Here is a 17808-nt window from a genome sequence, read left to right as displayed (position 1 = left end):
AGAAGAAGTTGTTGACGATGAAGGAAGTAGAAGAGCTTTCAAAAGCTCTCTCTCACGTCTACTTAAAAGACAAAACAGACCAGCCTGTGACAATTTCCTCCGTTCATCCTCTTCCATCATTATCTGCAAATTATAAGAAGTGGCTGACGATGAAGGAATTAGAAGAACTTTCAAAAGCTCTATCTCAAAACAATTGAAGTACGTCTTCTCTACTTAAAAAGACAAAACAGCTAGACTAGACTAGTTGACGAGAAAATTGTAGGAGAACGATCAAAGAATATCGAAAACAAACCGGATCTTATCCACATGATCATCATCGATTAGGCAATTAACCCCCCAGTCGGCCACCCAAAGACTTTTATTTTTTTTCCAAGTAAATATATAAGCAATCCAAAAAGCTAATATTAATTAATGTACTCTCGATCTCTTCTTTGAATCTTTACTTGTATTCCTTTTTAAGAACCAATTATAATAATGCCGTATGAGAAATTCTATTCATAGTCCGGTTTACATTTTCACACTCTACACGAAAGTCCACCTGGCAAACCGGTTCATCTTCCTCCGTTCCAATTCCAAATTTGTCTTCCTCTGGTTCTCCCTCAAAAACATTTCCCTCTCTCGCCTCTCCCTCCCGGAATCAACTTCTTCTTCAGACTCATAAATCAAGGGAAATAATAGCAAAATGCATGCATGAGCTGCAGTTGGGCGAGCTTGTCTCCATGAATCTCATGTAACTGACCTTCATCCTTTGGTTCGAGTTGGTCTAAATGCAAGCAGAGAATGAGATACCTGCATTTATAATTTTCAGTTGTAGAGTCAATTGGGGTACTCTATTAATAGGGCTTGGATGAACTCATCTGGGGTACTCTATTAATTGGTTCAAATCTAGGTTCACCAGATTAAACACTTTGTGAGATTTTTGGGATGCTTTTGTTGGATTTGTGCTTGTAGTGCAATTATAATCAGCATTCCTTCCACATCTCATAGTAGTTTCCATTAATTTGTGCTAAAGGTAAAGCTATCTTATAAAGTTGAATACAATAATCACTATCCAGTTGTCAATGAAATATGAAGTTTCCCTTTTCTTTATTCTTCTCTTAACTATGTATATATATAACTTTGTATCCTATAAAAATTGAAATCTGCAACTATCAATCTTTCTAGCTATGCTTAAAGTACTACATGGTAAATAGACTTCGCATTATTGAATTCTCATCTATTTACCAATGACAATGTTTATCTATTTTTCAACAAATGACAAGTTTAAGTACTAATACCGGTTCAAGCACGTGAACTTCAAGAGGGAAAGACAAAGCAAGTTTGGACAACCAATTTGCTACGTTGGAGTTAGCTCAACGAAGGAATGAGAAGTTATTTCATGAACATGTAATGATCGAAGAAACCAAATATAAAGCAATGGAGAATAAGTATAAGGGAACCTTAAAATAAGGGAACCTTAAAAGCGTTGTTGACGTCGTGGTTGTTGTTTATTACGATTTTTGCTGTAATTTTTATGTATCTATTGAAACATTTATGTATGTCGGGCAATGCTTCGACTCATGTAAATTGTTTCAGTTTTGGACAACTGATTGTAATGAACATGTGATGTAATTAGTAGTGTTTAGTAAATTTAATGAACATGTGATGTAATGAGTTGGCTTTTGTCAATGTTTTAGAATGTTATAGACAAGAATATACAGGAAATTAATTAAGAAGAATCCTGCAAATGCGGAGAGACTGTATATACATGCAGCAACTTGTACATGCAGCAACCATTTTTTGTTATTTTTTAAACAAAATAATGAATGAAATGTAGCAAAACAAAGCAAAACTCAACCTTAAAAGCGTTGTTCCCATTTATAATAATGAAATGCAGCAAAACAAAGCATAACTCAACTATAAAAAGCAAAACTCACATACAATCAATCTGGTGCATTTATAATAAATGAAATGCACCAAAACAAAGCATAACTCAACCTAGTGCAGCAAAACTCAATGCTAGCACAACCTCCAATAATCCCAAAAACATTTCACCAACAATTGTCACATACAACCGCAACCTCGAAATAAATATGTACAAAATACTTCAAGATTTCTATGATTTATATAATAATGACTTTTATACAAGTACTGCATTCAACTATTTGTACATTAATTACAACCACAACCGCCAACAAAAAGGCTCCAGGTTTTCACAAAATACTTCAAATAACCCATCAAAAATATAATAATGATTTTCATACAGGTTGAACACCCACAAATCTATATATTCTTTACAACCACAATCTCTAATAGAAACCTCCAAATTTTTCCAAAATACTTCAAGAAACCCATAAACAATGATTCACAAATTCTCATAATTGTCCGATGGTGTTTGTTGTGTGACAGTACTATATTGGGTTTTAACAACAACATCTTCAACATTAGCACCAACTTGGGGGGCCGAGACCTCAGCAACTCCAACTTGTTCGCCATCAAATATTTTTCTGCAAGTCTAATTTTCAAAATGCCAAAAAATAAACATATATTAGAAAGGAAACAAACACCTATCCACATATTTACAATTAATTAAAAAAAAACCGAGTACCTGTTTCTTCTTTTTCTTGGTTGCGACCTTCTCCAAAGGTGGAACCTTTCTCTTCGTTGGGGGTCTCCATTTCCTTCGAACAACGTTAGGACTTAATATTTTCTTACATTTATCCACGACGTCGCTCTCATTGACCTTGGTTGAACCGGACTTAAGTAGTAATCCTTTAAAATTATGTTTAAACTCATCCAAAAATCGCATGAATGCATTGACATGGTCATCACTTGGGGATACACGCGTCGCTAATTTGAGACATCTTTTAATCACAAGTTCATACCTTTGTGAGTCCGCATTATCCCGCAAGTCATCATAGCTACTTTTGACAAGTGTGTATTTCCTCTTTAAATCTTTCCTCCACCGATCCAAGACGTACCTCTCTAGCAACATGTGAATCTTCTTCATTTGACAAACTTTAAAGACATGCCTACAAATAATGCCCATTATCTCAAATAGTGCACACGTGCATTTGATATCACATTCCTTCTCGTTATAGTAAACTATGTACTGGACGGTTTTGACATAGTCATCCGTGGAAATTTCATCTAATACATTGAAGGTGGAAATACAACCCTGTGTAGTGCCAAGTATGCAATTACAACAAATCATCCCCCACACCTCCCTTTGGACTTTTTTAAACTTGGCATTTGTATACACTGCTTGAAATTGCTTCTCAATGTGGAATGGAGATACACATGGGATGGTTTGGTTGCACGAATTGAAATCAGCTGCCGTCTCCACTTCCACCTTCTTCTTCAGAGTATTATCAAATTGATCGACAAATTCTTTCAACGTTGTACCTGAATGCACATATATGTCGAAAAAAATATTCATGCTTTCAGACCGCTGTGTAGTGCTCATACCAGCCCAAAATACCAAGTAAGCTGGTACCCAATATGATTTCTCGGTATACAACCCTTACAGCCACGCATTATCACCAAGGTCAAATTTCTGAATTAGTCCCCCCCACTTGGCATCAAATTCTGTACAGGTATGCGAATCATATACGACACTCTGAATGACAGTCTTCAATCCTGCATTGAATTGGGAGTGGGATCCCAATTTTTCGAGCAGTCTCTGCATGATATGCCATAGACAATATCTATGGCGAGTTTCTGGGAATACAATTGCAATGGCATTCTTCATTGCCCGATCTTGGTCTGTTATGATTGCTTTTGGAGCCTGACCATTCATGCAGTCCAACCATACTCGAACAACCACACAAAAGTACTTATATCATCGTTTGAAATCAAGCCAGCCCCTAACAGTATAGATTGCCCATGATGGTTTACCCCAACAAACAGAGCAAAATCCATACCGTACCTATTTGTTAGGTACGTCGTCTCAAAGGTGATCACATCTCTGAAATACTCGTATGCGGCTAGACTACGTGCGTCAGCCCAGAACACATTTCTGAGTCATAACTCATCTTCCACATCCATCACCGAAATAAATCCATCATTCATCTTTCTCATCCTCTTAAAGTAATCACTAAGTGCTTCCCCACATCCTTTACCCAGCCTCAAGTGTCTGGCTTTGTCAATAAAATTTCGACAATATTTCTCTTGAAATCCAAGATTCTCAAACCCCCTCCCCCGCGCCCCCCCGCGCATCAACAACAAGTGCTCCAAAATTTTTATTCATTTGAATACATGCTCTGTCATTCAGATCGAGCATTCTTTGACTATATTCATCTAAATACTTGTGACTTCTAAAAAATCTAGACTTCTGTGGGTTGACAGTATTATGATTGTGAGTATTCTCATCAGTGGTCAAAACCTATACACCCTTTTTGTCCAAGTGGGCATTTAATTTTGCTTTACAGTCCGTTTTAATTGTTGGTCGCGGCTTCAAGATATTACTGTGACTCAGATGGTACCTGCTATCACGTGCACACCCAATTGTCACATACTTCGGTTTCCCAGATGCATTTCTCTTCGTCCTTTGTGTGATAACACCAAAGCCTTGTTGTTTGACATATCGCTTATAATATGCCAGAAGCTCTTTATCAGTGGTGAATTCCATACCAGGCTTTAGCTCCTCAACTCGTTCATCATCATCCGATATTTCATGAGTTCCTTTGGCCTCTGCCTCTTTACTTATGTCCGACGAAATTTCTGAAAATAAAAATGCATGTTTTGTATTAGAATTTATATTATAACACTAGATGTTTACTAATTGAGTTAAAAGTCTAATACCGTTAGTTAGGTGACAGCTCTGATCAATCGTGTGTGATGTACCTCCAAAATTTTTTTCAGTTTCAACACCTAATGGCAATGGTACAATTGATGATTCACTTGCTAGTTGGGAAGTCTTTTAAGATCTTGTTGACTCCTTTGGATTACTCGATGGAGGTTGTAATGAGGCACGGTGTTCAAATAAATTTAATGCATAATAAGAAAAAAAAAACCTAAAAATGTTTAAAAGGAATATACCTGGTAGGTATGTTGAACTTGTGTGAACTCATCCGGATTATTTGACGGAGGGTAGGGTATCGTTGGTGCAAAATGTGGCATCAACGGTAGCTGTAGTTAGGCACGGTGTTAGAACATCCCAAATGCATATAAGGAAAAAAAAAACTAAAAAAATTAAAAAAAAATCTACCTGACTACCCCAATCACATGTATATGGATTTGGATATGCATTTTGAGGCATGATAAATGGTGGGTAGTACGGGTTTCCTGGACCATAATATCCCTATAATATACAAATAACAAATAGATTTAACTAAATGGCAATATCAGACACAACAACATTTCCAAATGACCATTATATTTCATACTTGAGTCGGTGAAATCGATGGAGATGGTGTAGGTGGTGTTTCATCTTCCTCTTTGTCCATCTCACTATTTCAACTGAAGATACGAAAATTAAATTAAATTGTTACCCAACTAAAAAAAATACAAAGAACATGGTTACCCAACTCAAACTAATATTCTACATACGGCTCTAATCATTTAATTTTGGATTTGAATCCAAAACAAACAAAAATAGTTCCCACTTTTATACAACGCATCAAAAAATAGTTCTCACTCTTATACAACGCATAAAAAAAAATTACTTTGCACTAACACCCCAAGTCTCAAGTTTCCAAACAAATTGGAAAATGAAACATATTAAATATATAGACAAAAGAGTAAAAAAATTAATGTAATGAACTTACGATAGCCAATTCCAATGCTTACATTTTACACGATAATTATATAGCCAAGTCACAATTCATAAAATTCAATAGGAAGTAAACAAAAAATAAAGCAAAGAAAAATCCAAACTTTATTTACTATGATTTTCGGTACTTTTAAGAAAAATCCAAACTATAATCCAAACTTTCCATGTTGAACTAAAATAACCACTGAGCAAACAAAAACCATACCATCATTATAGCCTCATTTAAAGATTTTTCAAGAAAGAATAAACTTTAACAATAAAACTCTAAGAAATAATTAGTTGCTAATTGGAAAACTAACTACAATGTTCTCTGCTTCTTCAAGTCCAAATAAAGTTAAGAAATGCTTTGCAAGATTCACATAAAAAACCATAACCTGAGCAAAGAAAATCAACGAAAACTTTATCTACTTCATCTGAAAAACTTATTTTAAAAGACAAAGAAAAACACCTGAGCAAAGAAAATAAACTTGTGAACTTGCTTAAATATTTTGCCTCTCAAAGATTATAAAATAGAGAAAAAAAAACTTTAGGAGAAGATTTACCAGCAAACAGTGGTGGGTCGGTTGTGGCTTCGGCGGTCCTAGACAGTGCCGGACGTGAAGAGGCCACTGGCGGAGGAAAAACGTGATAGCAGACGTGAAGAGGAAGAACGTGATGGTAGAGGAAGAATGCGGGGGGAGGAAGAACGGGGGTAGGGGGGGGGATTCGAAATGTTTTCTCTCTATCTAAACGCATGTTTAGATAGAATTAAAAAAAAAAAAAAAAAGACCACGTCAGAATTCATGTGTCGTATGTGAGGGAATGGGCAGATGCATAGACTAGCCATATATATATCTACTATATATATAATCGTGAATGTTAGATGAACAATATTTTTGTCTAACATTTTCTTTTTCAATTTTACTCCAGCTTTTATATTTATTTTTCCTTTCAATCATTCATTTCCGTTATCTACTGTTTGTATTTTACAGTTTTACCCTTCTTTTGCCGACTACTTTTTTGGTCATTATCCCTCATTTGTTTTTATTCCTATTTTTACGTTTTTATCCCTCCCTTCATTTTATAGACATATTTACAGATTTACCCTTAATTTTGTTACATTCTTCACATAATCGACTTACCTTTCTGATCTTTTTCTTTTGCTATGCTTATTTTACTGTTTTATTTATTTACCCACCGTTTTTATATACAATTTTTGGTCTTTTTGGTCTTTACATTCTTCCATTTGTATGTCCATTTCTGTGTTTACATCAGAAGATACTAACCGTTAAGTGTTAACCTATACAATATCCCAATAAAAACAAAGTAAAAGTAAGATCCTCAAATATGAAAACAATATTACAATGACATATGAAAAAATTCGATGTGATCTATCTTTGTTACTGTGTTACATGAGAGGTTGCTAACTAGTAACATTTTCCAAAATTAATATACAAACACAAATAATAAAAAAATAAGTTTCAAATCTACCAAAAAAAATCTAGATGTTACAAATAAACTCTCAAATCTGTAAGGTGGAAAAAAAATGCTAACCAAAGGAAGAGAATATATATATATATATATATATATTTATATATATATATAACCAGAAATGAGAAAATAAGAACATTTCTAGATGTGGAGAAAAGAGTAAAATAAAATGAGAAAAAAGAAAGGAAATAAATTAGAATCTCATTTATGTAATCTTGGATCTCTATGTGTAGCCAAAACTGATTTAGATATAAGCACAGACATAAAAAGGAAACATGCCAAGAACAAACCTCAGAAGGTAATTGTTAGCGTATAGACTATCTAAAAAAAATAATACAACTAAGATAGTTAGATAAGAAACAAGATTTCAGTGACATGCGAGAAACAATATTACAGAGATTTGTTGGACTTAAATTTCTTTGGGACATACATTGTCTTAATTTCACAACAAACTCTCTCCTAACAGAGAAATGAGTTCTATAAAAACAGAACTTAAAAAGCCCCCTCTATCCTCTCAGGGAGAAAGAGTACAGGATCCTGCTATGGACATTAAATCCAATAGCCTATTTCTAATTTATTAAAAACTACAAAAACAACAAAAAACAACAAATTAAACACACTAAAAACTACAAAATCACAAGCACTGGTGTGATCTCGGACGTAACGCCCACTACAAGCATCAGCATCTCGAGCCCTGACGGCACGAACACCCAGCTCACGCACGGACAAAACAGCCTCCATTGCGCAGGCGGCACCTACGTACGAGCACTGGCCGTACGACCATCAGTTGTAGCATCGCCCGCCACTCTAGAATATCCCTTGCCCCATATTATGTCCAAACTAAAAACACAACACCTCACTTGGGTCAACAAAAAAAGCAACGACGCAAAAAAAAACAAAAAAAAACAAAAAAAAACAAAAACAAAAACAAAAAATTGAAACGGAACAACAAGAAACGAAACAACAAAAAACAATAAATCAAAAACACTGAAACAAAACGAATGAACAGTGCACAATGCAATGGCAGAGGCGCGTGCAGGACACTGGTCACTCTGGGAGCTCCTCGGTGGCGCGTGATAACCACTCGCCGATAAGATCCGAACTTCCTCCCGTGCGTGCGGGTTACGCTCCACTCCAATGGACGTCGGATTCGGTGGTCTTGAAGATCGGCGGCTGAGCATCATCCCGGTGTGGCGCGTGTTGAAAGGCAACTGCTGAAAACACTCAAATGGCGATCCTCCCTTATTTGACATGAAAAACATAACCAAAAACTAAAAAAACCTATACAGAAATTAACATGGACAAAAGAGAAGGGAGGGGGAAGGAAAAAGAGAGGGAGAGGAGCCGAAGCTCCCACCCCTTTCGTTAAAATTGGAGTTTGTGTAAAGTTAGAAAGAATTGAGAGGTTTTTTCTAGAGAGAGAGAGGGAGCGGTGACTTGAGTGGTGTATCTAGGAAGATCCACGCGACGTAAAAATAAAAAAACCTACGACTTACAAATGTTCAAGCCACGTCCAAAGAAATATCAAATATATTAAGGCGAGGTTTGGATTCAAAACCCACCTCAACCCACCTCAACTCATCTCATCTCATCATTACATTTTTTTCAAATTTCCACACAAAATATAATAAACAATTCAACTTTTTCAAATCCCAAAATAACTTTCCTAAATTCTCACACAAAATATAATAAATAATTCAACTTTTATTCTATTATTCAAAAATCATCTCAACCCATCTCAACTCATCTCTGAATCCAAACATCTCCTAAGATATGCCAAAACCAGAGAGAAGCATGTATAAAAAATAAATCAGTATATAAAAGACATAAAGATTTCTAAGCATTTGAAAATTAAAAATTCCCAATGAAAATATTCATCCCAACACTTAAATAAAATGAAAAAAATAAAAAAATACAGGAAAATGTCATATGAAAAATTACAGTATAAGGCCATGCGAAAAAAAAAAATTTACAAACAACAATTGAAAAAAAATTGTACACCAACTCAGATATATAGGAAATGAACAACGTCTACTTAGTTACTTACAGATGTACGATGAAAAAAAAAGAGGAAAAAACAAGAGGGAAAAAAAATTACAGATTAACAAAAGAAAAAATTGTATGGACTGAGATTTGTAAAAAAAATGTAACATGATTCAGATTTGAACACCATCTCTTAAAATTTATAGAGATCTGTTCGGATGTATAGAGAAAAAAAATCAGAAAAAAAAATAAGCTCTCAAAGATGAACCTTAGGCATTTGTGAAAAAAAATGTCGTGCACAAACTAATTGCCACAACAACTCATGGCACCAAAAAAAAACAAATTATAGAAAAAAATAGAAATTTCAAAAAAATATTCTAATATGTGTTCAAAAAAACTTATTTAAGCGAAATAAATAAACTACCACAGATAAAAGGAAAAAATAGATCGATAACAACAAACCAACATACATCAACCGAAAGAAAAATAAATAAATTTGGAAGATAAAGCTTCAAATTCGTAAAATTTTGGGGAAAAAAACTTTTTAAATATCACAAAAAACAAATAAAGAAAAATGTGTTGATTTTTGTTTGTCTGTTGAGAGAAAAGCCAGTGAAGAACAATAATAACACAGAGGAGCTGTGAGATAATAAACGAAAATGGAGAGAAACCGACAGAAATGTTGAAGATGAAGTGTGGGAGAGAGAACGTTTTCTGCTAAAATGGTGTCAGAGGTGGAAGGGTTCTGCTCAGCGCACGCATGGTGCTGAGCCGTTGGTGGAGTGTGATGGTGGAGTAGGCAAAGCCTTCGGCACGAAGTAGAAAAAATTAGAAAGAAAAAAAAAAGTGAGGTCAACTGTGCAATGAGGGAGATGAGAAGAATAAGATGGAACCCTAGGGTTCCATTTGATTCTTAAACCCCCCAAAACGACTTAGTTTTAGGGTGGGTCTAGAGGGGTCAGGCTTAGGGTAAACGGACTGGGCCCTAATTTACACACATACTAACCCAAGCAAACAAATCTCCCTCAAAACATTAGATACAAACCACTACAGAACAAAGACCTTACCAAAAATAAAATACAAGGTAAAATAAAATAGAATCTACATCAACCATAATAATGATAAAAAATAATACCACAACCATTAATAGTAGTAATAAATAAAAACACATAAAACTAGGATTGTCAACGGCTAGATTAAAAATAGATATTAGATTTAAAATGATTTTTTGTTTAAATAAATGTTATTCATCATCTTCACACCACACATCAATATATGATTTTTTTTTCTTGATGTGTAAACACACATTTAAACATCAACGTATATATGTTTAAATTGAATAGTACAAATGAGAAATTACTGTATAGTATAGGAGATGATGAATTGATTTGTTTTTTTCTATAATTCATTGTTTATACTTTTTAAAGTAATTTATTTTTTTATAAAATAAAAAATAATGTAAAATTAAACTGGACACATGTGCAGGGCATGTTGTCCTTTCCTAGTATATATATATATATATATATAAACACACACACACACATACACACACTATATTTCAAATAATAACTTTAAAACGTACACATGATTGCATATAGTATTTATAAGTTCATAATTATTCTTATAAGATTACCATGCATGCAATTCTCCTAATTTTAAACTTCTTTAATTATCTTTTTGAAACACTATTTTCTTAACGAATATGAAAGATAAATGATGATGATAATTGGGATGATGAGTTGCATTACTCTTGTGCAAAATCATCCACTTCCATCATGCAAGTGTCATGTTTGGAAGATCATGAAGTTATGTTCCATTGCTTTGGTTGTCCATCATCCATTTTTGCTTTTTCGTGTGCTTGTTATGATCTAAGGGCTACAAGTTTAACTAAATTAGTATTCAACCGTTATAGAGCGTTTAGATCAAGAGTTAAGTCTTTAACAATTAGTACACTGCTCGTGGTCTCAGCTCCATATTTTACTACTAGAACTATCTTATATAAATTCTTTTTGTTAGGAGACTTACACTCCTATGATCAACATTGGGAAACAAATTTTAAAAAATTAGGGTTAATTACACTTTGATCTCTTGAACTTTCACTCAATTCACAATATACTTCTGAAACTAATAATTGCATCAGGACCCTCGAATTTTCAAAACTTCTCAGTTCTCCTCTTCCGTCTACCATCAGTGTTAAATCTAACGAAAATTCACTGCACGTGTTATTCATATGCATAACATTCATTGCAAAGATGTAATTTCTATCTATTATCATTGACCATATAAATTATAAAATAATATATGTTATCAATTAATAATAAATCATAAATCATAAATAATTTTGTTTATTAATTTATATATAGTTAATGAATATCAAATAATTTCATTGTGTACATAGATTATTCATAATTGCTTACAACTTAGGTATAAAATAATTTTATATATGGTTAATGATTAATAATTTATTATTAATTGATAGTATATATTATTTTATATTTATATAATTGATGATAATAAATTATATGAAAATTACATATTTGCAGTGAATTTTCGTTAGATTTGACTATGCTGGCAAATAGAATGGGTGATTGAGAAGTTTTGAAAGTTCGAGAGTCCACTTTGATGTAATTATTAGTTTCGGAGGCACATTATAAATTGAGTGAAAGTTTGATGGGTCAAGTCAAAATGTAATTAACCAAAAAAATTATATACTACATAAGACTGTTCACTACAATTAAATATTGTCTTAGTAATCGATCTCAAATGATCCTCTCTAAATATGAAAACAAGAATTTGACACACCAACTCTACCCATTTGACCTATTTCTATAATTGTTTTTTTTTTTAATTTCTTACCTGATCATTATTGAATCGTGATAGTTGTGTCTCCTTATTTGCAATTCTTGATATAATTAACACATCATCATCAATTGCTTCAGGAGAAAAAAAAAAAAACTCCAAAAATAGAAAATACAATTGGAGAATATAAAATTTTAACAAGAATAATTTAAGGGCAAATCCCAAATACATTATCACACCATTTTAAAAAAAAAAGATCCTAATTTTTATAAAAATTCTTACCCATATTTTAATTTGAGTAATGTTATTTATAGTCCTAAAATGAATAAATATTATGTAATCGTTTTAAAAATAAATAAAATTTAATAATAAAAAAATAATTTTTTTCTATATAAATTTAGTAATTATTCACTTTTTAAAAATAAACTGCAAGACGCTTTTGCATTACTCTGTTACAAATATAATTTATCTTTCAACTTATATATATCATTATTTTTTAACAATTATCCCTAAAAAAAACCCAAGCGACGGTTAAAAAGTGAGGTCGTGGTCCCGGCACTGCCAATAACAGCAAGGATTCGGGCCATCCGATTGGCCCACAAATGACCCGCCTGTAAACAGAATTGGCATGCTCTGTCATTTCAGGAAACAATATTCCGTAGATCACCACGTGTCACTACCAATCCAGCAAAGTTAAGACACGTCGTCCATGACACTTTGACAGTCTCGTCTGGATCAGCTAGACGTCTCTTTCATAGGACAGCTACCCGGCGGCTGCGGCGCGTCGTTGTCGGCTCACGGCTGCCTTTGTCCGCAGGTAATTGTCGGCTGCCAACTTTTTCGTCTGTATAGGAAGCCGGTCCAAGCGTCTTGGGATTGAGTTAAAGTTCGAGCGGTTTACATGCCGGAGTTATGGCCGTTTAGATATATTTTTTTTAAAATAATTTACATACTATATTTTTTACAACATTTTTAACAATTACATCTTAAATTAAAAATACTTTTTATAAAATATCTTATAAAAATAACATCATTTTAAAAAAATATCTTCATTTTATAATATTATTATATAATATATTATATATATATCATTAACTTTTTTTTTTATAAACCATACCACTATCTTATTTTCATTTTATTATATAAAATGTGTCGTATTTATTACCATTAAATGATAAAAAATTATCTAATAAAAAATTATTTAATAATGATAAATATACCGCATCTAGCACTAGCAGTAGCTTATTCATCTTTATCTTTATCTTCATATTTAAATAATATGTCTTTAAATTCATATATATTAGCTTATGCATATCTAAATTTTTACAGAGAATAATGCAAATACTATTCACTCTCCAAATATTATTTTTAATATTTTTTTCTCTCTCCTACCCATTAAAATCATTTTTGTGGAATTTGTATTAAAATGATTTTGATATATGAAATTTGTATTAAGTTGATGATATAAAGTGTTTTTTGGTACATATTAATATTTATTTATAAAATTAGTCATTTTGATATATGAAATTGGTAATATTTAGATATATAGAATTTATATTTTTAGCACATGGTTTTAATTATAAAATATATAAAAAATAATGATTATATTATTATTTGGTTAAGCAATACTACACAATCTCCTCTACCTCTATACACCATATTTTTGTTAATTTTTAAATTTTTTAATATTTTTTTTAAGTTTATTCTTTTAAAATTAAATTAATTTTTCTATTCATTATTAATATATTAAATATTTGATAAAAGAAAAAAAAATTTAAAAATATAGTATGTGAAGGTTGTGTAAATAGTAAAAGATTGTATAAATTTTTTCTTTTGAATATACATATAGAAAAATCAATACTAGTGCTGATGGAATGAGATGTTTTAAAATTGCCCATGGGTTATCCCGACACAAGTCTTTCAAATTTATTAAAGGAAAAAGCTTATTTGTCGTCCTAGTTTGACCCCCCTAGTTTACTGTTGGTCATTTTTTTTATACTTAATAATTAAGGAAATGATTTTAGATATATTAATATATTTTTTTATTTTTTAAAAATATTTAAATATATTAAAAAAATATGAAAATAAAGCAAAAAAAAAAAAAAATCTGAACGGTACGTCTGCATAATAGCCTTACCCTTTATTAAAAGGGTAATGATAGGTTTACTATACCCTATTGTTATCCATATATTACCTAACTGTAATACAAGTTTTTATTTTATTTTATTTTAATTATTTTGTTAACATCTTTAATTATTAAGAAAAAATTAAAAAAATATATAATTTTTTTTATAAGAAAAAATATATAATTTTATTAATATTTACTTTCTTAATAAAAAATTAAATAAAAAAAATAATAGATAAATAGTAATAGGTAATAACTCTATCTTTATTCTTGTTAAAAAGCGAAAATGTGAAGATGTACGGTCCTTGGCGGAAAGTCTATTATGCCCTTATTGCTTTCCCAAATTATTCTTCTGTTGCTTTCCAGGAACTGTATCGGTCTCATTGGTTAGCGATTGTCTTGTAATTGCGTGGAAAAGAAGTCATGTCGTAAATACGGCTAATAATTATGTTCTTATAATATATAAATATTAAATTAAAATTATGATATATCATAACTATTTAAATAGTCCGTTTTAAGGGGGAAAAAAAAAACATATAATCGTTATATTATAATGTGTTTATCAAAATAATAATTCGTTTACTTTTAAACGAGTAATTTTTTTAAATAATTATATTTTAAGTCGAATATATATTTTAAATCGATTATTATTTTAGTTATGAACAATAATATATACAAGTTTTAAAGCATAAACATGATGCATCCATTTATAAAAAGTGGACTACATAGTAAAAAAAAATATAAAAATATAATTTTTCCATGATATAAATCACTTTTTTATAAAATATATGTGCAAGATTTATACATTTAGAAGTTGTCCTTAAAATTACTTTTTAATTATTTTATAAATACATTTATCATTTAAAATAAAATTGTGTAAAAAATTATAGATATAATTATATGATATTATTTTCCTAATTTTTTCCATCTAAAAAAATGAATAATGATAGACTTATTATTTTCTACTACTCATTTATTACTCCCTTTATTTTTTTTTTAATTTTTTTTATACTTAGGCTCTGTTTAGATACTATAAGTGTTTAATCTCATATCATTTAATCTCATTATTATTACTTTTTCAAAATTTTACATAAAATATAATAAACAATTCAAAACTTTCAAATCTCAAAATAATAATAATATTAAAAAATTATATTTTAGTATATTTTATTTAATGTTTAACTTTCATCTCAACTATATAATCTCAACTTATTATTCAAATGACACCTGAATAATTAAGGAAGTTACTATTAATAAAGTTATATATTTTTTAATTTTTTTAATGATTAAGAATATTAAAAAAATACGTAAAAGAAAATAATAAAAAATAAACATTTCAAATATACTATAGAGTATTAAATAGATAGTAGGGAGTAGTAAGCTTATACTTATAATAAAAAAAAAATGAACACTCCTATTTTTTTTTTCTAAACATGTAAATTTTATTAAAAAATCACAGGTGATGGAGTTTTATAACAAAATAAACAACATTTCAATACAATAATCACAATGTAAAAGTGGTGAAAAAAGAAAAGAAAATTAAACACTCCTATTAATAGAGAGGTGAATGCTCAAATGGTTTTACTAGAAGTACAGCAACGCAGTCCAAACAAGACCAGATCGGTAAAAGTAGGACACGAAATCTGCTGCAGAAACAGAAAGCAGAGACAGGCTGAGGCTGCAGGCACCAACAACCGCAAACCGAAACCAAAACCAAAAACCAAAACCAAACTTAAGTGTCCTCAAAATCTCAATGATCCAACCATTTCCTCTCATGCTCAGTGCCTGAGAAACCCCACTCTCCCTCCCTCCCTTTTTCTCACCATTGTAGCCCAACATGTCCTTTCTCCGCTTCTCCATTAACTCTGATCTCTTCCTCTCTCACTAGATCTTATTATATTTATACTCCAACAAAACCTTCAAAGCTTCTCACAAGCTTTTACCCTTCTCCACAACAATGGCTCTGTTCCATCCGGTTTCTGGTTTTTCCCTCGTCTTCCTTTCGACACTATTATCCCTTGTCATTGTTTCGCATCAGCAGCAACCTCTGCTGAACCCGGCCGAGCAAGACGCTGTCTATCAGGTCCTCCACTCTATCAACCCCACCATCGCCTGGCGCTCCCTCTTCTCCGACGACTTGTGCTCCTCCGCCCCGCACGGCGTCGTCTGCGACTACTTCTCTGACGATGAAGATGAGGCCAACGAAACGGTCCATGTCACCGAGCTCAGCTTCGGGTACGTCTCGGACTACGCTCCCAACCCCCCTTGCTCCCCAGAGTTCTCCGCCCTCGACCCACTACTCTTCACCTCCTTCAAGTTTCTCCGCAAGCTCTTCTTCTATAAATGCTTCAACAATGCAACGCAGAGTGTTTCGTTCCCTCATGTCGCTTCGCCGAGTTTCTTGTCCACTCTCGAAGAGCTCGTGTTCGTCGATAACCCATCTTTAGTCGGGCCTCTCAGTGGCATAATCCGGAACTATACAAGCTTAAGAAGGGTCGTTATGACAGGAAACGGAGTCTACGGGGATATCCCAAACGTGGTGGGTGATTTGGTTAAACTCGAAGAGATTACGCTCTCGAGAAATCAACTCAGCGGTGGGGTCCCTTCAAATCTGGCCAAGCTGAAGAATCTGAAGGTTCTTGACCTGAGTCATAATCATTTTGATGGAGACGTCCCTGACACTCTGGGTAATCTAACGGAGCTCTTGAAGCTGGATTTGAGCTACAATCGACTCTTTGGCAAAATCCCAGAGGATTTAAGGAGACTACAGAGCCTGGAGTTCCTGGACCTGAGCTACAACCATTTTGGCAATTTTGGGGTTCCATTAATCTTAGGGGAAATGCCCAGATTGAAGGAAGTGTACTTGAGTGGGAATTTACTGGGAGGGCAGATTCCGGAAATTTGGGAAGAGCTCGGGGGTGTTTTGGGGGTCGGGCTCTCAAACGCTGGCCTGGTTGGGAACATCCCGGCTTCCATGGGTGTGCATTTGAGAAACTTATGTTACTTGGGTCTTGACAACAACAATCTTGAAGGGACTGTGCCTGTGGAGTTTGGCCTTTTGGAGTCTGTGAGTGAAATCAATCTGGAGAACAACAATTTGAGTGGAAGAGTCCCATTCTCTGCCAAGTTCCCAGCCAAATTTGGTGGGAAGCTGAAACTAAAGCTGGCAGGGAACCCAGAACTCTGTGTGGACGAGGGATTGGGCTCTAAGGGTAGGGCCACTTGGGGGCAATTGAAGGTCTGCAGCAACAAACCAGTCATTCCCAATGCCGTCCTTTTCACTGGGGGTTCTAATTCACAGCTTGTTGTTCCTCATGATATGCTGCTATTGTTTCTTGGATTTTTGTTTGTTTATCTTTTGCTGGATTAATACTTAGGATAGAGTTTTAAAGACAGAGATTAGGGGCTTAACAAAATGAACAGGTTAACACTGATTTGGGAAAAAGAATATTTGGGTGTGTTTGTGGGTGAGAGAGAATGATAAATTATGTAATTATGGTATTTTGTGAAGAGATAATTGCATATAGTATGGTTTTATCTCATGGATTTGCAAATTAATTAGTGCATTAGTTTGTTGCTTTTTTCTTTTTTTGGGACCCAATTGTGTGCTTCTATTTGTAATGAGAGATCACAGCCTTACAATTTATTTACAATTTAGCATAAAATAATATTTTTAAAA

At 32.8% G+C, this 17808-nt stretch overlaps 2 protein-coding genes across 2 annotated transcripts; one reads left to right on the top strand and one right to left on the bottom strand.

Annotated features, from left to right (window-relative positions):
• Positions 1–2306: 2306 nt before the first annotated feature.
• Positions 2307–4141, bottom strand: LOC108995953 (protein FAR-RED IMPAIRED RESPONSE 1-like). The gene is made up of 2 exons (XM_018971631.2): positions 2588–4141; positions 2307–2494 (listed from the first exon to the last, which is right to left on the bottom strand). Exons 1-2 carry the CDS (start codon positions 3443–3445, stop codon positions 2345–2347), a joined length of 1008 nt encoding a protein of 335 aa, XP_018827176.1. The 5' UTR covers positions 3446–4141; the 3' UTR covers positions 2307–2344.
• Positions 4142–15552: 11411 nt separating this feature from the next.
• LOC108995922 (piriformospora indica-insensitive protein 2-like) lies at positions 15553–17677 on the top strand. The gene has a single exon (XM_018971596.2). The coding sequence runs from the start codon at positions 16087–16089 to the stop codon at positions 17497–17499; it is 1413 nt and encodes a 470-aa protein (XP_018827141.1). The 5' UTR covers positions 15553–16086; the 3' UTR covers positions 17500–17677.
• The last annotated feature ends 131 nt before the right edge of the window (positions 17678–17808 follow it).

This window comes from Juglans regia, chromosome 1 (assembly GCF_001411555.2).
Source record: "Juglans regia cultivar Chandler chromosome 1, Walnut 2.0, whole genome shotgun sequence".
Classification (NCBI taxonomy): domain Eukaryota; kingdom Viridiplantae; phylum Streptophyta; class Magnoliopsida; order Fagales; family Juglandaceae; genus Juglans; species Juglans regia.
This window is presented reverse-complemented; position numbering and strand designations above follow the sequence as displayed.